Here is a 25289-nt window from a genome sequence, read left to right as displayed (position 1 = left end):
GGACACACAAATTCTCATCCAATGTCTCACGCCCAATCAAGAATTTTCATGCAAGGGACAAGGAATTCACCTATCGCCCCGGCGTTACTTGTTACGCTTGTGGAGAAGAAGGGCACTATGCCAAACAGTGCCCCAAGCCAAGGAGTTCAACCCCAAAGCCGAACAACGGCGGCAATAATTCAGCACCCAAGCGAAACAATTTCAATCCCAACAATAACCACAGGAAGGGTCATCTGAACCACGTAACCAAAGAGGAGGCACAAAATGCTCCGGATATCGTACTCGGTACGTTTCCTGTCAACACAATACCTGCAATGGTTTTGTTTGATTCTGGAGCTTCTCACTCTTTCATTTCGAAAAGTTTTGCTTTGCAAAATAAGTTTTCGATACTTCCTTTGGAGAAATCCATGATCATCAAGTCCCCTGGGATTCAGCAAGTTTCTCAGAATTACTGTCAGAATGTGGTCATTGAGTTCGAAGGATTGGAGTTTCACGCAAATCTTATTGTATTGGAAAATAAAGGACTGGATGTCATCCTAGGGATGGATTGGCTAACCACCAATAAAGGTTTCATCGACTGTTTCAACAGGACCGTGATTCTCACACACCACCAAGGGAAGACAATAAGAGTATCAGCCAAGGAAGGAAAAAGACCCCGGCAACCGAGATTAAATAAGGTGGACGTTTCTGAGCTAAACAAGGTTCCAGTAGTGTGTGAATTTCCAGATGTATTCCCTGAAGAGCTGCCAGGCATGCCACCAGACCGAGAAATAGAATTCCGCATTGAGCTAGCACCTGGAACCGCCCCCATATACAAGAAACCATACAGAATGGCACCATCCGAGTTGGTCGAGTTGAAGAAGCAAATAAAGGAATTACTGGAAAAAGGATACATTCGAGCCAGCTCCTCACCTTGGGGGTCACCAATTTTATTTGCCAAAAAGAAGGATGGAACGCTGAGATTGTGTATTGACTATCGAGCACTTAACATGGTCACAGTCAAAAACAAATACCCGATGCCAAGGATAAACGATTTGTTTGATCAACTTGCTCAGGCCAAGGTATTCTCAAAAATTGACTTAAGGTCAGGATACCATCAATTGAAGGTACGAACGGAAGATATCCCCAAAACAGCCTTCACCTCCAGATATGGACTGTACGAGTTCACAGTGATGCCATTTGGATTAACTAACGCCCCAGCATATTTTGTTCACCTCATGAACAAAGTATTTATGAAGTTTATGGACAAGTTCGTCGTGGTATTCATCGACGATATTCTGGTATACTCCAAGACACCAGAAGAGCACGCAGAACATCTCAGGATTGTGCTAGGAGAGCTAAGAAAACACCAATTGTATGCCAAGTTCAGCAAGTGCGAATTTTGGCTAAGACAAGTAGGTTTTCTAGGCCACGTGCTGACTCAAGACGGTATCGCAGTGGACCCAGAGAAAGTTAAGGCCGTACTTGACTGGAAATCACCAGCCAGCGTAACGGACATACGGAGTTTCTTGGGAATGGCAGGATATTACCGCAGATTTATTGAAGGATTTTCCACCATAGCCAAGCCTATGACACAGTTGCTCAAGAAAGATAAGAAGTTTGAGTGGACAGAAGCCTGCGAGAAAAGTTTCCAAGAGCTAAAGCGGAAATTAACAACAGCACCGGTATTAATTGTACCCGACATACACAAGAATTTTGAAGTATATTGTGACGCGTCCAGAAAAGGTCTCGGATGCGTGTTGATGCAGGAAGGCAAGGTTGTCGCCTACGCTTCAAGGCAACTTCGCAAGCATGAGGAAAATTATCCCACTCATGACTTAGAAATGGCAGCGGTTATTCATGCACTCAAGGAATGGAGGCATTTCTTACTTGGGAATCGATGTGAAATATATACGGATCACAAAAGTCTCAAATATATTTTCACGCAGCCAGAACTAAATTTACGGCAACGACGCTGGTTGGAATTGGTAAAGGATTATGATGTTGGGATCCATTACCATCCAGGGAAAGCAAATGTAGTGGCCGATGCCCTGAGTCGGAACCCCAGCTCCGACGGAAACTATCTGCACAGCTTGAGGCCCGAATTCCATCAAGAATTTGCCAAGCTCAACTTGATAATGGTAGCAGAAGGCACCATATCAAACTTGGAAATACAACCCAACCTTGTGGAGAAAATTAAAGAAGCTCAGCCCGGTCACCCCAGCATTGAAGGAATTAAAAGAAAGTTGAATATGGGCAAGGCCTCGAAATTCGTCATAGATAATGAAGGAATATTATGGTACGGAGAAAGGCTATGCGTGCCAAACATAGAAGACCTTAAACAGCAAATTTTAGCTGAAGCACACACCACTCCATATTCGATCCACCCTGGAGGAACCAAAATGTATAAGGATATTCAGGAAAGATTTTGGTGGCACGGTATGAAGAGGGACATAGCCGCCTTCATTGCATGTTGCGACTCATGTCAACGCATAAAAGCTGAACATCAGAGACCAGCCGGACTACTGCAACCAAACAAAATACCTGAGTGGAAATGGGATGAAATAGGGATGGATTTTATTGTCGGACTACCTCGGTCACGACACGGGAATGATGCCATATGGGTCATCACTGACAGGTTGACCAAAGTGGCACACTTTATTCCAGTGAAGACAACCTACACCACTCAGAGGCTTGCCAGGATTTATCTTTCCCGCATAGTTTGTCTGCACGGTGTCCCGAAGACTATAATATCCGACAGAGGCACTCAGTTCGTCTCAAGATTTTGGGAGCATTTACAACAGGCTCTGGGAACCCAACTAGCCTTCAGTACCGCATACCATCCACAGACTGATGGACAAACTGAACGCGTAAACCAAATTTTAGAAGACATGCTGAGAGCATGTGTCCTCACATATGGAACCAGTTGGGAAGAAAGCCTGCCATACGCCGAGTTCGCGTATAACAATAGCTACCAGGCCAGCCTACAAATGGCACCATTTGAGGCTTTGTACGGACGGAGATGTCGTACCCCGTTAAATTGGTCAGAGACCGGAGACAGCTGCATCTTCGGACCAGACATGCTCAGAGAAGCCGAGGAAAAGGTCAAGCTAATCAGAGACCGACTTAAGACCGCTCAAAGTCGACAGAAGAGTTATTATGATCAGAAACATCGTAGGGTCAGCTTCGAACCCGGTGAGTTCGTATACCTGAGAGTATCCCCTATGAGAGGATTGCAACGATTTAAGATTAAAGGAAAGTTAGCACCAAGATTCATTGGACCATTCTGCATAGTGGCACGAAGAGGCACTGTAGCCTACCAGCTAGACTTACCCGAAGACTTGTCCGACATTCACGACGTGTTCCACGTCTCTTAATTAAGGAAGTATGTAAGCAACCCAGAGAAACAAGTATCCCATGAAAACATTGATGTGCAGCCAGACCTCACTTATCGAGAACGTCCCGTAAGAATATTAGAGGAGTCTGAAAGGAGGACCCGACAGAAGACCATCAAGTTTTTCAAAGTCCAATGGAGCAATCACACCGACAGTGAAGCAACTTGGGAAAGCGAGGATTTTCTTCGGACTGAGCATCCACACCTATTTAAGGATCAGCTGAAATCTCGGGGACGAGATTTTTTCCTAAGGGGGTAGGTGTTGTGACACTCTAAATTTTTTTTTATTTGGTTTTTATCAAAAACTTTGTGGTTTTTGAGGAGAGGCTATTTAAAATTTTTCTTTTTCAAAAAAAACCTTCCACTTAAAAACTTCCTTTGCCTTGGCAAGGATTTTATTTTTTTTCAAACCTTGGTGTTTGATCTTTTGAAACTTCTTCTCTGTTGGTTCTCTCAAATTTAATTTTTGAGTTTAAATTGTTTTCTTTTAAAATGAAGCTCTATGAAAATTTGGGGATTTTCATATCTTGGAACCACCCTTGACTTTGCATTGTTTCCATGTGGTAAAACCCTCCAAAACCTCCCCTACACCTTGTGATCAACCTAAGTTCTCTGTCCCAACTAATCCAAACAAGTTTTTGATTTTATTCTAATTATTTTCCCTCTCAAATCAATTTTGAAAATTATTTTGAGCCCAAATGATTTTCAAAGCAAGTACCATATTGCATTTGAGTTTTGACCTCAAACCAACTCTCCTGGATAGTCCTTTGTACCCACAACCCAGAACCATCTTGATCCACTCCTTCTCTTTTCAAAATTTTCAAAATTCAGCCTCTGCAAGTTTGGACCAGATTTGCCAAATTTGATGAAATTCATATCTACACTACTCCAAAAATTCCACCAAAATTCAGGCAACCTATGTGAGCAATGAGAAGCCACTCCACCAAGTTTCAGCTCAAGGAAAAATCCCTAGATGCCAATTTCATTCTGTCGAACACCTTGCGGGCACTGTTACTGTTCAAAAATTCAGAAAAGTTCAGTTTCAGTGTCGTGTGCGTTCGTCAGTTCCTCTCACGCGTTCACAGTGCATTTGGCACGTTCCTCTCCGCCTCTTCCTACTGTCTGGAGCACCACACGCTCACTTGGCCTCTTCCTGGCGTCGGTGGCACGATGGCCCGCCCTCGCCGGAGTCTTCCGCGGCGTCGGGACCTCCCGTGGCGGCTGACAGGGGGCAAGAACGGCGGCTCAACGCCGTTCCGCGCCGCCCAGCGCTCCCTGGCTCTCCGCGTGGCCTCATGCACGCCAGCGCACCCCCGCTGCACCGTCGCCGTGGCCCGACAGCCCTGGACGCGCTCTCTGCCGCCAACGGACCCGCGCCGTCCCGTTCCGACCAAAGCCTGCCCTAAGCTTCTAATCCAAGTCCGGTTAGCATCTAAACGGACCCAGTAAACTCCCACGACGGCGCTCGACTCCCTAATCACCCCCGACCGAGCACTGCGCCACCGTAACCATCGCCGGAAATCCCCGTTCACGGCCACCGCCTCGGGCTGCCTATAAAAAGGGCCCCCGAGCTCACCCTCGTGCACGCCGCATCCCCACACCTCACCAACGCCACGCCAGGCCACTAGGGGGACCCCGAGGAGGTCTTCCCCCTCAACTCCGGCCGCCCCGATCCGCCTCGGCCGCCACCTCGATTCGCTCCGGTGAGGCCGTCTCCGGCGCCCAAACCCCGTTCGTTACCCTCTCTAGCTACCAGGAGCATAACCCCCTCCTCAATTTGATCACTGCAGCTCTCTCCGACGAAGTCCGCAACCACCCGAACCGCCGTCCGCCGGAGCAAAGCTCGCCGTCGACGTGGTGCTCGCCGACTGCCACCACCACCACCAACCGACGCGGAAGGGTGCCCTGAACACGGAGGTACCCTCCGATCTCTCTGCCTCGCCGTGGATCGCCGCCGGCGACCACCATGGCTCTCGGGCACCGGCGAGATCTGCCGCCCCGTTCATATTTTCAAACCTGACAAGCGGGACCCGCTGTCAGCCTCTCTATTCTTCCTAAACGAAGCGTTTTCTGAAAACGTCTTCTTCCGAATGCGCTTTCCCTCTGGGCTGGCGTAGTCACTACCGAAGCGCTTTCTGTTTTTATAAACTAGCCCCTAGAAAACTTCTGTTTCATTACAGATGAGTCCCAGGACAAAAACCTTTATAACTTTTAAACAGAAAGGTATTTTTGGTTGATTCTTTTTCTGTTCTCTTTAAAATTTTGTCTAGTTTTTTATCATATTTATTTGGAAATTATTTGGTATACTTTCTGTGCACTCCTTGGTATTCACGATAGCGCATATATTTTCTTTATACCGTAGATACCGAAGGAGGTGACGGAGCCGTGAACTTCACCGAGCTAGGCTCCGACTACTCTGAACCAGGCAAGCATGTTTGAACTTTTGATATGATGAGTGTCTTGGCATGTTTTGCATTTAGTTAGTTTCATGGCATGTTGATAAGCATATCGATGAATGTCATTTTATGCGATAATGAGGTAAGTGAGTTCGATGATCCATAAGTGGATGGATGTGAGTATGAATGGCCATGTGTTGGCATGAGGATGGGTGAGATGGCAGTGTTGTAGCATGCCAGTCTCATGCCGGACTATGTGACTTCAGTGTCAAACCGTATCGGTCCAGTTCCTTTCATTTCCTTCCCTGTACTACCACATGTTTTCCGCAAGGAATATGGTTTAGTAAGTTGCAAACCGCTTTTCTGGTACACACCAAAAGGAGAGGCCGTGATGATGGTTCCATGGCCCTGGATTAAAGCCAGTCATCCGGTCAGGGGGCATGGGTGTTTCCGGTTGGGACCGAGAGGGGGGCACCCCTTAGAGCGCGCGTATATAAATTTGATCCGCAGCTATTCGAGATTGTGATCTCCCCGTCTCAAAAGTTTTTCTTGAACGATGTCTAGGGTGATTCCTAGCATCGAGAGGTATGATGGGTGTGTACTGGTTAGCTGTGTTTTCTTCCGAAATACCATAAACGGAACTAGTCCTTCGTGACTACGGAAATCCGTTGGCTGTGGGAATAATTTTGTACAAACTCTGCCGAGTCATATATCCCTCCAAATCATCTATTCCATGTCCAATTTCATATTATCTTGTCCTAACAATGACAGTTCTGATGACAGAGACTCCGGTATTTCGCATGAGTGCTAATTCCGGTTAAATGATATTCCTGTGGATGGACTAACCCATTTATTCTTATGAATTAAAAGTTTATTATGATTATTATTTACCTGTCCATAAAAGCCCCTTCTGTGATGTCGCCCCGACGTCCGACTGTGGCATTTCTTTTCAAGCCCTTTCTGTGATGTCGCCCCGACGTCCGACTGTGGCATTTCTTTTCAAGCCCTTTCTGTGATGTCGCCCCGACGTCCGACTGTGGCATTTCTTTTCAAGCCCTTTCTGTGATGTCGCCCCGACGTCCGACTGTGGCATTTCTTTTCAAGCCCTTTCTGTGATGTCGCCCCGACGTCCGACTGTGGCATTTCTTTTCAAGCCCTTTCTGTGACGTCGCCCCGACGTCCGACTAAGGTATTTCTTTTTAAGCCCTTTATGTGGTGTCGCTAAGACGCCCGACTGTGGCATCTTTTTCTTTATATTTATTTGTTCACCCTTCGAGGCGTCGCTTCAGACACCCGATCGGAAATTATTTATGTTCTGTTGGGATTTTAGGCGGACTACCGCCGTTTCCCTTTTACTGACCTTGTTATGATAATTTTGAATGTACATTGGTGAATTTATTCATGACGCATCCATGCATGCATTTGTTATATCTTACGTCCGAACTGTCTTGCGAGTACTTTCAAAGTACTCACTGGCTTGTTGATTTGGCCAGATGCTGACGAAGGCGATTTCATGGATGAAGAGTTCGATAGCGAGTCCGACACTTAGAGGAGTCCCAGTCAGTCTCGTGCGACCCTGGATTTGGTCACTGTTTTATATCCGCTTCCGCTACCAAATAAATTCATCGAGCCTCACCTCGAAGCTCGATGAGATGATAGACTTAGAGTCTTGTATTTCTCTCCCCGCTGTGTTTTTCCACCACCGCCCTATCCTCGAGTCAGTAGTATGTCTCCACACCACTGTGTCATGTCCGCCATTATGTATAATTATTGGCGTGCTTGTAATAATTTGGTTGAGCAACCGCAGTTTGACCCTGTAATATATTTTATGCTACTGGCTTATTGTATCAAGAAATTGTCTACCAGTGAGGAGGATTTCTCTCATACTGGACTCAAAAGATTGGTTTCTCAATAAATATTTTTATTGGAAAACCGGTCGTGACAGCCTTCGGGCAAAGGATCCGGACAGTTGATCTGTCCGGACATCACCTGCCAATCCTGTCAAAGGTAAGGGAGCTTAGATCCCGCATGAAGTTAAACTATGAAAAACGGATACCTTGTAAAAGGACAAAAACAGCGTACCGCGAGAGCGTGACGCCGCGCTCTGAATCCGCGATCCTCGGTAGCGGATGCGGGAGCCTCGGTGCCCTTGAAAAGCATCCTCCAGGCATCTTCGTACGTCGTGTCGAAGAGCTTGTTCAGAGTTTGGTGCTGCGCCGGGTCGAACTCCCACAAGTTGAAGGCCCGTTATTGACACGGGAGGATCAGGTGGATGAGCATAACCTGGACTACATTGACAAGCTTGAGCTTCTTGTCCGCTAGGGTTTGGATGCATGTTTGGAGTCTGGTCAGCTCTCCTTTTTTACCCCAAGACAGGCCCGTCTCCTTCCAGGAGGTGAGCCGCGTAGGGGGACCAGATCGAAACTCAGGGGGTGCGACCCATTCGGCGTCGCGCGGCTCGGTGATGTAAAACCACCATGATTGCCACCCCTTTAGGGTCTCCACAAAGGAGCCCTCGAGCCACAGGATGTTGGCCATCTTGCCCACCATGGCACCTCCGCACTCCGCCTGGCTGCCGTGCACCACCTTCGGCTTGACGTTGAAAGTCTTGAGCCATAGGCCGAAATGGGGGCGGATGTGGAGGAAAGCCTCGCACACGACAATAAACGCCGAGATGTTGAGGACGAAGTTCGGGGCCAGATCATGGAAATCCAGGCCGTATTAGAACATGAGCCCCCGGACAAATGGATGCAGAGGGAAGCCCAGTCTGCGGAGGAAATGGGGGAGGAATACCACCCTCTCATGGGGCCTAGGGGTGGGGATGAGCTGCCCCTTTTCGGGAAGCCGGTGCGTGATGTCGTTAGACAGGTATCCGGCCTTCCTCAACTTTTTTATGTGTCCCTCCATGATGGAGGAGACCATCCACTTTCCTCCCGCTCCGGACATGACTGGAGAAGGTTGAGGTGGGAGTGCGGACTTGGGCACTGGAGCTCGAGTGCGCAAGAATGGATAGGCAAAGGAGGAAGAAGGCGTGGGTAAAAAGGTGGATCCTTATCCCCTTATATGGGTGGACGCAACTACATGTCCCCACTAGCCTGGTAAAACTCGCTTATCTCCAAGCGCCGTAATTAGAGGCGCGGTTGGGTTACCCACGCCCGTATTGATGAGAATCCCGGAATAAGGGGACACGATCTCTGCTTTGACAAGACGTGCCAAGGAAACAACCTCGCATGACGCGCTGAGGTGGGATAATGAAACGACTCAGATAAAGGCTTGGCCGTGATGTGTCACACTACGGGATACATCAGCAGATTAGATTTGTGTAAATATTATTCTCTCTATGGAAATATGTGGAAAACTTATTTTGCAGAGCCGGACACTATCTTTGTGTTTAAAATCTTCTATGAAGTACTTGGAGGAGGAACCCGCCTTGCAATGCCGAAGACAATCTGAGCGCCGGACTTGTCATCATTGAAGCCTGGTTCAGGGGCTACTGAGGGAGTCCTGGATTAGGGGGTGTCCGGATGGCCGGACTATACCTTCAGCCGGACTCCTGGATTATGAAGATACAAGATTGAAGACTTCGTCCCGTGTCCGGAAGGGACTTTCCTTGGCGTGGAAGGCAAGCTTGGCGATACGGATATTCAGATCTCCTACCATTGTAACCGACTTTGTGTAACCCTAACCCTCTCCGGTGTCTATACAAACCGGAGGGTTTTAGTTCGTAGGACAACATACACATCAACAATCATACCATAGGCTAGCTTCTAGGGTTTAGCCTCTCTGATCTCGTGGTAGATCTACTCTTGTACTACTTGTATCATCAATATTAATCAAGCAGGACGTAGGGTTTTACCTCCATCGAGAGGGCCCGAACCTGGGTAAAACTTCGTGTCCCTTGCCTCCTATTACCATCCGGCCTAGACGCACAGTTCGGGACCCCCTACCCGAGATCCGCCGGTTTTGACACCGACAGCTTGAGTCCATGAAATCTGAGATGGGATCCTTGTATGAGAACAAAGTATGGACTTTGGTTGACTTGCCGAATGATCGGTGAGTCATTGAGAATAAATGATATTCAAGAGGAAGACAGACGTTGATAGTAGTGTTACTATCTACAAAGCTTGAATTGTCGCAAAAGGTTTTCCACAAGTTCAAGGTGTTGATTACGATGGGATTTTCTCACTTGTATCGATGCTTAAAAGTCTGTCCGAATCATGTTAGCAGTTGCCGCATTTTATGAAATTTGGCAAATGGATGTTAAAATTGCATTTCTTAATGGATTTCTTAAAGAAGAGTTGTATATGATGCAACTAGAAGGTTTTGTCGATCCTAAAGGTGCTAACAAAGTGAGCAAGCTCCAGCGATCCATCTATGGACTGGTGCAAGCATCTCGGAGTTGGAATATATGCTTTGATAAAGTGATCAAAGCATATGGTTTTATACAGACTTGCGATGAAGTCTGTATTTACAAGAAAGTGAGTGGGAGCACTACAATATTTTTGATAAGTATATGTGAATGACATATTGTTGATTGGAAATAATGTAGAATTTTCTGGAAAGCATAAAGGACTGTTTGAAAAGAGTTTTTCAAAGAAAGACCTCGATGAAGCTACTTACATATTGAGCATCAAGATCTATAGAGATAGATCAAGACGCTTGATATATTTTCAATGAATACATACCTTGACAAGATTTTGAAGTAGTTCAAATTGGAAAAGTCAAAGAAGGAGTTCTTGCCTGTGTTGTAAGGTGTGAAGTTAAGTAAAGACTCAAAACCCGACCACGGCAGGAAATAGAAATAGAATGAAAAGTCATTCCCTATGCCTCAGTCATAGGTTCTATAAAGTATGCTATGCTGTGTACCAGGCTTATTCTGTACCTCACCATAAGTTTTTTTTTACCACTGAAACAGTAGGAGAGGCTCCTACTGCAATTAAATAAAAGAATCAGCAACTGTACATGGTTTGTATGTTACAAAGCCATCCCACTTTGTGGGTGGAAGAGAGAATGGGGGTAGGGGGAGGAGTAAACATGGCTATATTACAAGGCAGCTAAGTAAGAAAGCAAGAAGGGTTTATTCTTCTCTCCCACCCTATAAGTGAGGAAGGAGATGTCTTCTTTCAGCCTAGAGAGCCAAGAACTTGTGGAAGGAGTGATTCCTCTGAAGTGCTTGTTGTTCCTTTCTTTCCAAATACTCCAAGCAGATTAGAGAAGGATTTCAACGAATAACGGCCTATTCCATGAAGTTTTAGCTGACTCCACCCAATCCAGCGTAGTCCCTTGAGTAAATCCTTGCATTCCAACTTTGGCCCAACACTGTGTACTAAAAGGGCATTCAAAGAACAGGCGCTCCACCATTTCATCATTGCATGTTGGGCAGAGCAGGCAGTCAAAGGTGTTGCCAATGTTGAAATGTCTTTGTTTGAGCACATTTTTGGTGTTTAGCCTGTCAGAGGGTAGAAGCCATCCAAAAACTTTGATCTTCATAGTGGCTTTGGACTTCCACAGCCACGAGTATGCAGGGTGAGCTTGGATGTCTCTGAAGAAAAAGTCATAGAATTTGTTGGCCGTGTAGTGAGTGGATCCCCAGGTGTATGTCAAATCATCATGTATTGGCAGATCTTCCAGCTGAACGTCCGAGGTTATGCTCTGTAGATCTCTGGTTTCAGCATGGGCTTGCAAAGATAATGGTAGATGAAACGTTTCCTGTAGGCTGGTGGTCCCTAGGAATGTGCGAACAGAGATGTCCTCATCTTTGGCAAACAAGAAAACGCGGGGGTCAGTTTCGGCCAGGATTTCACCTAGCCACATATCTTTCCAGAAGAGAGTGGTTGCTCCATTACTCACATTAACCAGTGTGATGCCTCTATAAGTGGGCATGAGCTTTGAGACATCTCGCCACCAGAAGGAGCCACAAGGATCAGTTGCGTGGAGTATCTTGGAGGTGTAATAAGAATTCCAAATCAACTCAACCCAGGGCAGGTCCCAATGGTTGTAGAACTTATGAAGAAACTTTAGAAGTAGGGCCTCATTTTGGATTTTTAGGTTTAAGACCCCCGTGCCACGACATTTCTTTGGTTTGCATACCATGTCCCAAGCAGCCAGGGAAGTGTATTTGTCGCCTTGATCTGTTTTCTTTGTCCACAAGCATTTTCGGCGTATCTTGTCCAATAGTTCAATAATTCCTGCTGGGAGCTTGAGTGTACACATAGCAAAGATAATGAGCGAGGTAATGACCGAGTTGAGCAAAGATAACTTGCCACCATAGGATATCATATTAAGTGTTGCTGAGAGCCTTCTTTGAAGTCTACAGACCATAGGCATAACATCATGTATGGAAGGTTTAGTAGTCCCCATGGGGAGGCCCAGGTAAGTAAAGGGCATCTTTCCCACAACACATCCAAAAATATTCGCAAAGTTGGTGTATAGAGCTTCATCACAGTTGATCGGGACAAGTGTGGATTTGTGGAAGTTAATTTTTAGGCCAATAGAGGTGGCATAGTCAGACAGAATATTTTTGATGGTTGTAGCCTCGATTGGACAGGCTGGCATTGCAAGAATCATGTCGTCTGCATATTGAATTACCGAGTAATCTTTTTGTGTAGCGCATGGGAAAGGTAACTTGATGAGATCTCTGGCAAAAGCATCATTAATGTCAGCTTGTAATAGATCCACGGCTACGACAAAGATGAGGGGCGACAAAGGATCACCTTGGCGAACCCCACATTTGCAATGAAATTGTCTTCCCGGTACGCCATTAAGGAGGACAACTGATTTTCCCGAGTCAAAGATGCACTTAATCCAGCCGAGCCATTTGTCATTAAAGCCCATGTTTCGCATGATCTCAATCATGGCATCATGATTAATGGTGTCGAAGGCTTTAGCAAAATCTAGTTTGAGGAGAATAATTTCTTTCTTGGATGATTGGCATTTGTTGATATACTCGAAGGCCCAAGCTAGGCAGTTGTGATGCCCAGATAATTAATCTACAGTAATCCCCTGTTAGTTATGCCAAGTCGTCATCATTAACTTGCTAATAGTCATTATGATCCAAAACCTATTCCTATTTAAAATTCAAATAGCGGGGAAATAAAACTTCTTCAAAATTAAACAAAAGTGTTCATGTTATTGCAAGTAATCCCCTAGTATTTGTCATCTAGAAATACTACTCAAAATTGGATTTTTAGTTTGACCCAAGCAATTTTTAAGTGGTCCAACAACTCTAAATATGACCTTTTAAAAATTGAACAAAAACCTATTTTTTCCAAATGTTTTGAAACTTTGTGTGCAGCCTTGAAATAATACTTTGTATTTTTGTGCCAAGTTTCATAACTAGATAAATTCATCTGCTATGAAAGAGAAATGGAAAACAAATAAATAAATACAAAGAAAAAAAGGAAAAGCTAGCTAGCCTATTGTGCCTATGGGCTCTACACGTACATGACCTAACCTAGCCCAAGTTGTCTTTCATCCCCAACCTCGTGTCGTGGACGCTGCTCGTCCATCCAGTGCACGAATGCCGCGTTGTCGGCCATCCTGCGGTCATAGAGATGGATAAGGACCCTCCCTCGGCGCCTCTTTCCCCGGCAGAAATCACATATCTGACCTCAGGCAGAAATCAAATCACAAACTGACCTGGTCACGAAAAAATTTCACTCTGCTGACCCTTTGGTGTGGCGCCCGACAACCGGGTGCCGCACCCTACTGTGCAACGCCCTTCCCTTAGGCGTCGCACATCCTTCCAGCGTGGCAGCCCTGGTCCAGTTGCGGCCCCACACGCACCTGTGCAACGCCTAAGATCTAGGCGCCACACACCTGTAATGTGCAGCGCCTAGCTCTTGGGCGCTGCACAGTCTGTGTTCCACTTGGGCTGGCCCCACCCTCTCTCCCCTCCCACCCCCACCCCACACACCCCCACCCGACCCAAACCCTTAGACTTGCGGCCCTCCTCTCTTCCCCTCTTCCCCCTCTCAAATCCTTCTCAAATCTTGCAAATCCGCCACACACCGTGGATTGCGAAGCCAACCCCTCCCTTAAGGTAATCTCCTCCGATCCCCTCGTTTTCATCCATAGGAATTGTCACATTTGCTCAAATCTTGCTAGTTTGGGGAAACCCTAGATTTTGATAGGATTTGGAATTTTGTGTTGAATGATGTTATATTTCTTTGCTAATTTGGGTTGTTTAGGCTTCCATAGTATGCTTGGGTTAGGGTTATGCGTGTTTGATGTTGGTGTTAGGGTTATGTTGGTGTTAGGGTTGTGGTTATTGTTATGTGGGGGTTAGAGTTATTAATTCATATATATGTTAGGGCATATGTGTGCAAATATTTTTCTTAAGTATTTACTTGATATATGTGTGTTTTTGATTATTGTAGGCATGGGGAGAACATGTGTTTATGTTCATCATGTGGATAAAGAGGCCTTTTTGAAAGGCAATGTTGAGACGGACCCAGATGAGCTTGACATGGTGTTTGAGAGTAGTCCTAGCTATGCGGAGCTTTTGAAACAAGTGAGGAAAGATTTGAATTGGATGGACCCAAGTGACATTGTTGAGTTCGAGGGAAGGCATAATGTTGGTTTAGGAATGCACATCCGTTGGAAGACAATGCGTGTGAACTCCGAGCAACATTGGGTTGCATACAAGGAGACGGTTGCGGAATCTCTAGACAAGGCTCTTGAGTTATTTGCCTCCAAGAAGGTTGAGTCTACTTTGAATTTAGACTTGAACCGGAACCCCTCCCCGTTGGTTGCTAGCACTCCCCCACCCATGAACCAAGATCAAATGAGTGAACCTCAATTCACGCAAGAAGATTGGCCAACATTGAGCCCGACTCCAAACAACCAAAATGAAGGTTTTGAAGAGGAGAATGATGAGTACGAGGAGGATGACAAAGAAGTTGACCTCCATGACAACAATGTGGGTGATCTCGACCAATATCATGTGCAAGAGACAATGGACCAATCCATCCCTTTTTCCCGTGCATATGCATCGGACTCGGATGACGATGGTCCTGATGAAGAAGTTGATGAGGAGGGGTTCACACCGAAGGAGGCCGAAGAATTCAAGAAGGTATTCGGGCGGGATCACAAGACACCATTGTTCAAGGATCTTAGTCTCGCGGATGAAGCCGTTGTGGATGGTGGAAAACGCATATCTCTTGGAGCTAGGCCAAGTTCTCACCATGATTTGGAAGATGGCAAGAACGGGATATATCCCGGTTGTGAGTTTCAATCCTTCTTGGAATTGAAGATGTGGCTCGACAACTACTCGGTTACACATTATCGTCCACATAAAGTGGCCAACTCGGACGTGAATGTGCGTTACACGGTCAAATGTGAAGTGCCAACATGTCCATGGATTGTGCGTGCAAGGCCATGGAAAGGAGGTCCCACTTGGCGCATAGTGAGTTGTCTACCAACTCACATGTGCCGGCACAAGAATGCGGATGGCAAGCTTGTGTACCAACAACACAGACAACTCACGTCTGAGTTCATTTCTTACAGGCTGTCCAACCAAATATCCACACTTCCAACAATGAGCATCAAGAGTGTCATTGACCTTGTGAAAGCCATCTTTCATTACAAGGTGAAGTACGGCAAGGCATGGAAGGCGAAGCAAGCCGCATTCAAGATGTTGTATGGCAATTGGGAGGAAGCATACAACCGACTCCCTAGGTTGTTGTTAGCTATGGCCGCCACAAACCCAGGCATGGTTCACGTGGTTGAGCCTCATGGGCACCAAACATTTATTCATAACGGGAGGACCGTCCGAGTATTTGGCCGTGCATTTTGGGCCTTTGAGCAATGCGTGAGGGCTTTTGAGCATTGTCGGCCCGTCATCGCCATTGATGGCACGTTCTTGACCGGACAATACAAGGGCACTTTATTGGTTGCAATAGCAAGTGATGCCAATAACCGGGTGTTGCCTTTGGCTTTCGCTTTGGTTGAGGTGGAGAACAATGATAACTGGGAGTGGTTCTTGCGTCAACTAAGAACAAGAGTATTACCTGCTGAAAGGGAAATTTGTGTCATATCGGATCGCCATCCTGGAATTCTAAATGCGGTGGTGGTTGACATTCCCGGACATACAAAGTTGCATCATCAATGGTTCATGAGGCACTTTTGTGCAAACTTCTATAGGGCATGTGGTATCAAGGAGTTGGCCAATGATCTTCAGGATTGTTGTCTCGCTTTCACCAACAAGTGGTTTTCCACATTGTTCAATGCATTGCTCAGACACAAGAAACTTGACCCCGGCGGTCAGGAGTTTCTGAATAAGAACATTGCCGAAAGGAATATGTGGGCACGTGCTTTCGATGAAGATGGCCGGGGGTACGGTCAAATGAAAAGCAATATGGCAGAATGCTTCAATAAGGTGCTCAAGGGTGTACGTGCATTACCCGTGACGGCAATAGTGCAATACACATTTGACAAGTTGAATGAATACTTTTTAAAGCACTCAATGGAGACTGATAAGCAGATTGCTGGTGAGAACAAGGATAAGCACAAGTACAATTTCCCACCAAAGGTCGAAGAATGGTTGGAATTTCAATCACGAAAGGCAGACTCCGAAGAAGCTGTACTATATGACGACAACGAGTGGAAGTATGAGGTGAAAGAGCCCGGAGGAACCACAAACGATGGCCGCCAACACGGAGGCCGGGCTTTCAAGGTCTCCCTAACACGGTGTGATTGCAGCTGCATGAGGCCGTCTTTGCTTCATCTCCCATGCTCGCACTTGTTAAATGCATCCCGGGTTAGGAATGTGGACGTCAATCACCCTCTTACCGTGAGGGAGTCCGAGTTCTCAATCATGACGGTAAAGAATACATGGACTCCACGGTTCCAGCCATACTTGGACCAATCACAATGGCCGGAGTATCATGGAGTTCAACTATGGCCGGACCCGGAATTGAAGATCGTTAGACGGGGAAGACGTAAGACAAAGCGTCTTAGAGGTGACATGGACGGATGGGGCCGTGGTGGTGGTGGAGAATACGGCACCGGCCAATTCCAAGAGCCTCGTGAGCAATCCCGTTGTGGGGGCTGCAGTAATGGGGGACACAACACAAGAACTTGTCCCAAACCAAGAAAGACATCAAAGAAAAATGGTGCAAGCACAAGCCAAACAAATGATAGCCAACCAAGTGAACCAAGGGGTAGCCAACCAAGTCAAACAAGTGGTGGAGTGCCAAACCACTCAAATCAAACAAGCCAACGAGGAACTAGGCAACAAAGAGGGAGTCATCTTGGTCTTAGAAGAGGCGGTGGTGGTGGTCTTGGCCGTGGTGATGGTCTTGGCCGTGGTGGTGGTAGAGGTCGTGGTGATGGTCTTGGCCGTGGTGAAGGTCTTGGCCGTGGTGATGGTCTTGGCTGTGGTGGTGGTAGAGGTCATGGTGATGGTCTTGGTCATGGTGAAGGTCTTGGCCGTGGTGATGGTCTTGGCCGTGGTGGTGGTAGAGGCCGTGGTGATGGTCTTGGCCATGGTGAAGGTCTTGGCCGTGGTGATGGTCTTGGCCGTGGTGGTGGTAGAGGTCGTGGTGAAGGTCTTGGCCGTGGTGATGGTCTTGGTCGTGCTGGTGGTAGAGGTCGTGGTGATGGTGTTTGTCGTGGTGAAGGTCTTGGCCGTGGTGGTGGTAGAGGTCGTGGTGGTGGTCTTGGCCGTGCTGCTGGTAGAGTCCGTGGTGGTGGTGGTGGTATAGGCCGTGGTGGTGGCGGTAGAGGCCGCGGTGGTGGTGTAGGCCGTGGTGATGGAGGAGGCAGTGGTGATGGTGGAGGCAGTGGTGATCTTGGCCTTGGCGGCGGCCGTAGTGGAGGAATGTTCTCTTGGCTCAATGGACCATTGCCGTATGTGACTTACTATGATCTTGTTCTTTTGGCTCAATGCTTGTGTTGTCATTTTGTATTGTGTGACTAACTATTATATTGCCATTTTCATCGGTATGGAAACAATGAAGGGGGTGGAGGACACGGAGGGGGAAGGTGAGATCCCTTGGTGGTGGGAGAAGTAAAGAGGGGAACACTTTACCACATAGTTAATCACCGGAACAGTAGGGACTCCTTGCCCTAGCCTGACATCTCTGTTGTACTTCCCCTTTGCTAGATCCTCAAAGTTTACGGGTTCTTCAAGAATATCCTCATTATATGCCGGCGGGCATATCTCAACTCGAGTAGTTCCAATAAACCATCGTACGTAGTTATCAAAAGCAAGTGAGTTGTGCTCACGAAGCGGGGCGCGTGCAGTGCTACGAGCTTGCTCCACACAAAGCTGGAAGCGGGTAACATACGCAGAATGATGCTTGGCCCAGTCCTTTATCTTCCATTGCCTTCTCCTATCCAACCTGCGTGGTATAAAACAAAACATTAGCACAATCAAAAGGAGTCCCGATGATTAGACAATACGCACACATGCTCTCTTACCTATGAAGTGCTTTATCAGTGTCCATCCAATCCGGCGGGTGAGGCTGGAAAATACCAAACTACGATACACGCGATGCGGCAAATGAAACTCAACCGCCCAGTTGCATATCAGTGGGCACCGCATAAGCCAGAGATCCTTATCCCGCAAGCACATCGGGTTGAGGCGGAAGTCCGCGGTGTACCCCAAGCTCTCACTCGCGCCATATGGCTGCCATTCCACCTATGAAACAGGGAAACAATGCAAATTTGATAACTATTTTTCAAGCAAGCATGAGAAAGGACTAAAGTAATGACCTCCTTACCTGCTCAGGCGTAATCGTGTCCAACTCGGCAATGTACGTTTGGTACATGAGATTGACATCGTTCATCATCTCGGAAACGATATCCCACTTGTAAGCCCACATGGGGCGCCGTAATTCATCATGTTCATCTGCATACCAAGGATCAAACCTGATGCTCTTCGGGCGTCTAACAGGCAGACGCTCCCAGCTCCATACAGAAAGTAGAAGCAGATTACCACCAATGCCTGCACTAGGTGTGATCCCGCAACACGCATCATCCAGCTACATATGAAAGAAAAACAATGTTAACTTGACAGCAAGCTTGCATTGCTAATGAATAAATGAGTTGATCACAAAACAGACTAACTACCTGTCGGTACAAGTAGGCAAGAGTCGCTGAACCCCAGCTCCATTTGCTATCGAAGACGGTTAACGCCTTCAGCCACATCCATGGAGCGTTCTTGCCAGTGGAGTCAGGAAACAAAGTCCTCGACACAATGTACCACATATACACACGAGCATGTGTCTGGATCACATCATCAGTTGCATCCGGAGGGCACGTCGCAAAGTTATTTTGAATCCATGTGAAAGCAGCTCCGGCTGCCTTCCTTTCCCTCTTCTTCTTCTCTTCTCCCTCCTCTACATCATCCTCAGCCTCGATAGGAGCCATACCGATAAGAGCAATCATCTGCTCGCGCCACCCATCAGAATCGGTGCTCATACATAGAGGCCTCCCGTCGATAGCAAGACCGGTGATCAACGAGACATCCTCGAGCGTCACGATCATCTCCCCGGTCCGAAGATGGAAACTGTGGGTCTCTGGCCTCCACCGATCAACAAGAGCAGACACCAGTGGAGCGTTCAGATTCGGCATGGACCGGCTAACCAACAGAATCCACGGGAGTAGTCCTGCCTGCTTGATGTACGGTGTGTACTGCTCATCGTAAGGCATGGCAGGACCAGAGACCCCGTGATACCGAATCTTCAGAGGTTCAAGCTTCTGCAAAAAACAAGTAATGACAAATCTTAGGGCATGTAAATTTCAACTAAAGGCAAATTTGCAAAATATTTAGATTACTCATTATTACCTTATCCTTCTCGCGCATCATGTAGGCCCAGTGTTGCATGTCGTAGACATCGTCCAGAAGCCAAACCATCCTTACAATTTCAAACAATAAACATATAAAAGTTCATCTTCATCTCAAATAAACTAAACAAAAATAGGCATCTCATATATATCTAAAAAAACTAAACAATCTAGGGTTTCAACAAAAAGAATCATATATTGTGAACTAATAAATAACACTACGGTACTACCAATATGAATACACATCCTAAATCGAGCAAACCAAACAAATCAAGGGTTCCATAAAATCATGGACAAATCTCTAGAATGGAAACAAATTTACGGAGCAAAAGAAAGAGAAGGGAAGAGTTTACCTAGTAGGATCAATTGGGGATCGAATCCACGGATCAAATCTTCAGATCTGAGAGGGATGTGGGGGGATTAGATGGGGGCGCCGCCGCCGCCGCCGCTCTCTGTACAGAGAGCGGAGAGATGAAGAACTGCCTGGTTGGGCTGGGGCGGCCGCGCTTAAGTCACTATGCAGCGCCCAAGGGCTAGGCGCGGCACGTCAAAGTGTGGCGCCTAGCTCTTAGGCGCTGCACAGGTGCGTGTGGGGCCGCAACTGGACCAGGGCTGCCACGCTGGCAGGATGTGCGACGCCTAAGGGGAAGGCGCTGCACAGTAGGGTGCGGTGCCCAGATGTCGGGCGCCACACCAAAGGGTCAGCAGAGTGAATTTTTTTCCTGAACAGGTCAGTTTGTGATTTGATTTCTGCCTCAGGTCAAATCTGTGATTTCTGCCTCTTTCCCCAACATGAACCCTGGCTCCCTCCGTTTTCCCCTCTCTCACTATTCTCCACCGAATTGATCCACGCCCGAGACCACAGTCACCGCCGCCTTCGTCGATCCCCCGGCCACCGACCTTCCTTCATCACGCCAAGACATCCAGGAGCTCCGCCATCGTCGTCTCCTTCGCCCTCACCTATGGGTTCGATCTAGGACCGCCTCAAGCCTCGCCATCGTCGGGCTTCTTCACCATGGCTGCTGCATCTCATCGTCGGCATCGATGCATCCGGCCACCCCCGCACCTCCTCAACCTCATCGTCGAGCTCGTGGTGAGCCCCTCCTTCGGATTCCCCCTATAGCCCCCTCGATCCGTCGCCGTTGTAGTCACGCTCGTCAAGGCCTCCATGGCCGGTGCTCGAACCCGCGTCCACACACCGTTGTGTGCTGGCGCTCACCGCGGAGGTGACCGCGGCCCGCGCGCGCTGCCTTCGCTGCTGCTGTCGTTGTCATCTCTGGCCACGCCCGCATGTGTTGGGCTGTTGCTGATGCTCGTTGGCGCTGCTGCCACAGTTTCCCTGCTACTGCTATTTGCCGCCTACCGCCGTCGCCGCTGCTGTTGCGTTGCTGCCGCACCTAGCCGTGCACGTCCCGCTTGCATGCGTCCCTCCGGCACGCAGCCGCTCCTGGCTAGCCATGGCCATCGTGGCCTTTGAGCCATCTGTGTTGGCCCTGGAGTGCCCAGCCGAAGGGCATGGCTCAGCCATTGCCAAACACGCTGGCCACTAGATTAGGATTAATATTATGTAACAATCGTACTAATCTTAGATGCTACATAGAGTATGACTTAGGGGCCCCACCCCTAATTAGACTAAATAAACAATCTGTTTAGCAAATGACCCTATGACACCTGGGCCCCACTGCCTAGATTTGACCAGTCAACCCAGTCAAGGTTGACTGTTGACTCTGCTGACTTAGCACCCCCTGACCCACTTTCATACATTATACTAGGGAGCCCCTGGGGTGCACTTAGCAAATTGTATTTTTTCGAATTAATGATAAACTCAAAAAAATCATTTAATCATTGAAAATTAATACAAAATAAGCCGTAGCTCGGATGGAAAAACTTTGTACATGAAAGTTGCTCAGAACGATGAGACGAATTCGGATATGCAACTCGTTCATCCGCCACACATCCCTATCATAGCAAACACGCAACTTTCCCCCTCCGGTTCATCTGTCCGAAAATGTGAAACACCAGGAATACTTTCCCGGATGTTTTCCCCCTTCGTCGGTATCACCTAATACCGCGTTAGGGCATACCTAACACCGTGTATTACCTCGTTATATTTTGTGATGCTTTGTTTGCTCCGTATTTACTGTTTCTTCCACCTCTTCTTCTCCGGTAGACCCCGAGACCGTTGCTGATGACACTTAGTATGACTACGTCACCGACGACCCTTCTTCCTGTACAACAAAGCTTCCAGGCAAGCCCCCCCTTGATCACCAGATATCGCCTACTCTCCTCTATACTTCTTGCATTAGAGTAGTGTTGCATGTTACTACTTTCAGTTAATCCTATACTGCTACATAGCCTTTCCTTGCTACTACTGTTGTTTCCTTTACCTGTTATCCTACTGCTTAGTATAGGATGCTAGTGTTCCATCAGTGGCCCTACACTCTTGTTCGTCTGCCATGCTATACTACTGGGCCATGATCACTTCGGGAGGTGATCACGGGCATATACTATATACTTTACACTATTACATTACCTGTGATACTGTTCGGAGATGGGGGCTGAAGGGGCAGGTGGTTCCATCCAGGTAGTGGTGGGCCTAAGTTCCCGACGGCCCCTGACTGTTACTTTGAGGCGGAGCGACATGGCAGGTTGAGACCACCTAGGATAGAGGTGGGCTTGGCCCTGGTCGGCGTTCGCGGTTACTTCAAAATAACACGCTTAACGAGATCTGGGTATTTGATCTGAGTCTGGCTACTGGCCTACACACACTAACCATCTACGTGGGGACAGTTATGGGCACTCGACGTCGTGGTATCAGCCAAAGCACTTTGCGACGTTAGCGACTGAGCGGCGCATGCCGGATTGGAACGTAAGCCTGCTCTTGTATTAAGGGGGCTAGTTCTTCTTCCGGCCGCCCTCGCAACGTGCAGGTGTGCAATGTGTGATGGGCCCAGACCCCTACGCCATAGGATTTAGACCGGCGTGCTGACCTCTCTGTTGTGCCTAGGTAGGGCTGCGACGTGTTGATCTTCCAAGGCCGGGCATGACCCAAAAAAGTGTGTCCGGCCAAATGGGATCGAGCGTGTTGGGTTATGTGGTGCACCCCTGCAGGGAAGTTAAACTATTCGAATAGCCGTGATCTTCGGTAACAGGATGACTTGAAGTTGTACCTTGACCTTATGACAACTAGAACCGGATACTTAATAAAACACACCCTTCCAAGTGTCAGATACAACCCGGCGGTCACTCTCTAACAGGGCGACGAGGAGAGGACCGCCGGGTAGGATTATGCTACACGTTGCTACTTGGTGAACTTACCATCTACTCTCTTCACCTGCTGCAAGATGGAGGTTACGAGGAGCGTAGTGTTCGACAGGACTAGCTACCCCCCTCTTATTCTGGCATTCTGCAGTTCAGTCCACATATGATACCCCTTTTGCCATTTGATACCAATGCATACATTTGTAGTGTAGCTCCTTGCTTGCGAGTACTTTGGATGAGTACTCACGTTTGCTTTACTCCCCCTTTTCCCCCTTCCTTTACAATGGAGTCCAGGAGCCAGACCCACCATCGACGACGACTCCTACTACACTGGAGGTGCCTACTACTACGTGCAGCCCGCTGACGACGACTAGGAGTAGTTTAGGAGGATCCCAGGCAGGAGGCATGCGCCTCTTTCGATCTGTATCCCCAGTTTGTGCTAGCCATCTTATGTCATCTTGTTTAACTTATGTCTATACTCAGATATTGTTGCTTCCGCTGAATCGTCTATGATAGAGCTCTTGTATTCGAGCCCTCGAGGCCCCAGGCTTGTAATATGATGCTTGTATAACTTATTTTATTTGTAGAGTTGTGTTGTGATATCTTCCAGTGAGTCCCTAATCTTGATCGTACACGTTTGCGTTTATGATTAGTGTACGATTGAATCGGGGGCGTCACAAGTTGGTATCAGAGCCGACTGCCTGTAACAATCCCCTTTCCAACTCCTTGGCCGAAGTTGAGTCTAGTGATTGCAAAACCTTACTAACATGGCTGTGTGGCCTATGAACCCACGTCGCCATTGGGTGGTATTAGGATCTTTTATTCCTCGTCTATACTCTGGGACTCTGATCTCTCTTCTATTCGGGTTTAAATGGTTTTACTAACTCTAACATTAGGATTTCGTGATCACGTCCATCTGGAGTTCCCCTTATTGTAGATGATTGCCTGCTGCACTAGAAGATTCCGAAGATAATCTCCGTTGTTCTCTCAAGACAGTTGTGTCCACCGCCTTTGCAAATTCCCTACCACTATTGTATCATTATGGATAACTACATACGCTTGCCCTTTCAAATCCCATTGATCTTGTTATTACAAGATACTCCGAAAATTCTCTCTATTGTTTCGAGAATACTTTGTGCCTACTGCCTTGCAGTTCTAAGCCACCTAAATACCCCTACGGATAATTCCTCGCACTTACTGAGTATCCTTCCTTCCCAGTTGTTTATGTGTTTCACTAAGGTCTTCAAAATAATATTTGATCTTCCGAAAATCCTTAGCACTTATTTCTCTTGAAATTCTTGCTTGCTCGCATTATGGTTAAGCCCATAAGTATAGTAATCTTATTGGCAGCCTTTGTCACTATCAATTACTTTAATATGTTGCGAATGCTCGCAGTCCTCAATCAGTTCCTAGAATTCATCCTTTCGGCTCACACATCATTTTAAACATGAGTTGGATCTCGACCAACCCAATTGTTATCGATTGTACCCCTAAGCTTACTCGACTTATCCATCCTTAATCAGAGCATTTGCTTCTGATCCCTTGATTTGGAAATCATAATTTCTTTGCAATTGAGCTTTGAGTTAGCCAGTTGTTTCTATAATCCAATGCCTTTGCATGGTTTCTTCCTCTGATAGAGTACCGATACTCGCAACAGCTCCGTTGTAGAACACAAACCCCTTGTTGGATTATTATCCGATGGTGTCCTTCATATTCAACAACCTTGTGAGACTTTCCATGGGTATATAATGCCTTTGGTAATTTGTATCCTCTGCCTTGATAACCGTACTCTACTTTCGAGCTTGTATTATTTACTCCGAAGTTTGTGGTATATGTTCCTAAGATGCCTCGATGAGTTGAACCAACGCCTTCCCTAACCTGTTTGAACCCATAAGATTTCACGGGTCATACCTATCTGGTATTGCACTAGGTAAAACTTTCAACAACTAATGTCATTTTTGAAACACAAGAAGTGAATGGAAGGTTATGCATTAAAGAAGTGGGAGTCGACCCTTGAACTTAGTGTTCATGCCCATGGACCCGATGTGGAACTTATCATGGAAGCTTCTTGCAAAACTTTTAATCTGTTGGTTAATTCTTTCGGTGTCTTTAAATTGGATCCCTTGCAGCTATGGTTTCAGCCATATTGATATTCCTTGATTCCTTTTCTCGGACAAGTTAAAGTACTTGTCTTTTGCAGATCAATACACTTGTCAACCCTCTATTTTGCTCTACCTCTGAGTATTACCCTCTAGTATCTCAATTATATCCCCAAACCATGTTGCTTATTATGAGCCTTCATCAAGTATTATTCCTCACCAATTCCAAATTTTCCTGGTTCCGAGTTGTTAGTCACTCGAGGACACCGATAACTAAATCAGGTCCGCACCATGATTAAACAACTCTTAGTAATCTCCTTTACTCACGAGTTTGTACTCAACCATGTCATTCCTAGCCTGCTCGGCTAT

General features: G+C 47.0%; 1 protein-coding gene across 1 annotated transcript; it reads right to left on the bottom strand.

Annotated features, from left to right (window-relative positions):
• Positions 1–17692: 17692 nt before the first annotated feature.
• Positions 17693–18397, bottom strand: LOC123191646 (uncharacterized). Its single transcript, XM_044604307.1, has 2 exons — positions 18193–18397; positions 17693–18113 (listed from the first exon to the last, which is right to left on the bottom strand). The coding sequence occupies exons 1-2, from the start codon at positions 18216–18218 to the stop codon at positions 17693–17695; spliced, it is 447 nt and encodes a 148-aa protein (XP_044460242.1). The 5' UTR covers positions 18219–18397.
• Positions 18398–25289: the final 6892 nt, after the last annotated feature.

This window comes from Triticum aestivum, chromosome 2A, assembly GCF_018294505.1.
Source record: "Triticum aestivum cultivar Chinese Spring chromosome 2A, IWGSC CS RefSeq v2.1, whole genome shotgun sequence".
Lineage (NCBI taxonomy): Eukaryota > Viridiplantae > Streptophyta > Magnoliopsida > Poales > Poaceae > Triticum > Triticum aestivum.
Note: the sequence above shows the minus strand (reverse complement) of the source record. Positions and strands in the feature narration are given on the sequence as shown.

Excerpts from the sequence above, each read along its gene's own strand:
- LOC123191646 (XM_044604307.1), bottom strand. The coding sequence starts at position 18,218 with ATGGACACTGATAAAGCACTTCATAG. Across the intron at positions 18,114-18,192 it reads ACTGATAAAGCACTTCATAG|GTTGGATAGGAGAAGGCAAT; the intron begins GTAAGAGAGCAT and ends TATACCACGCAG.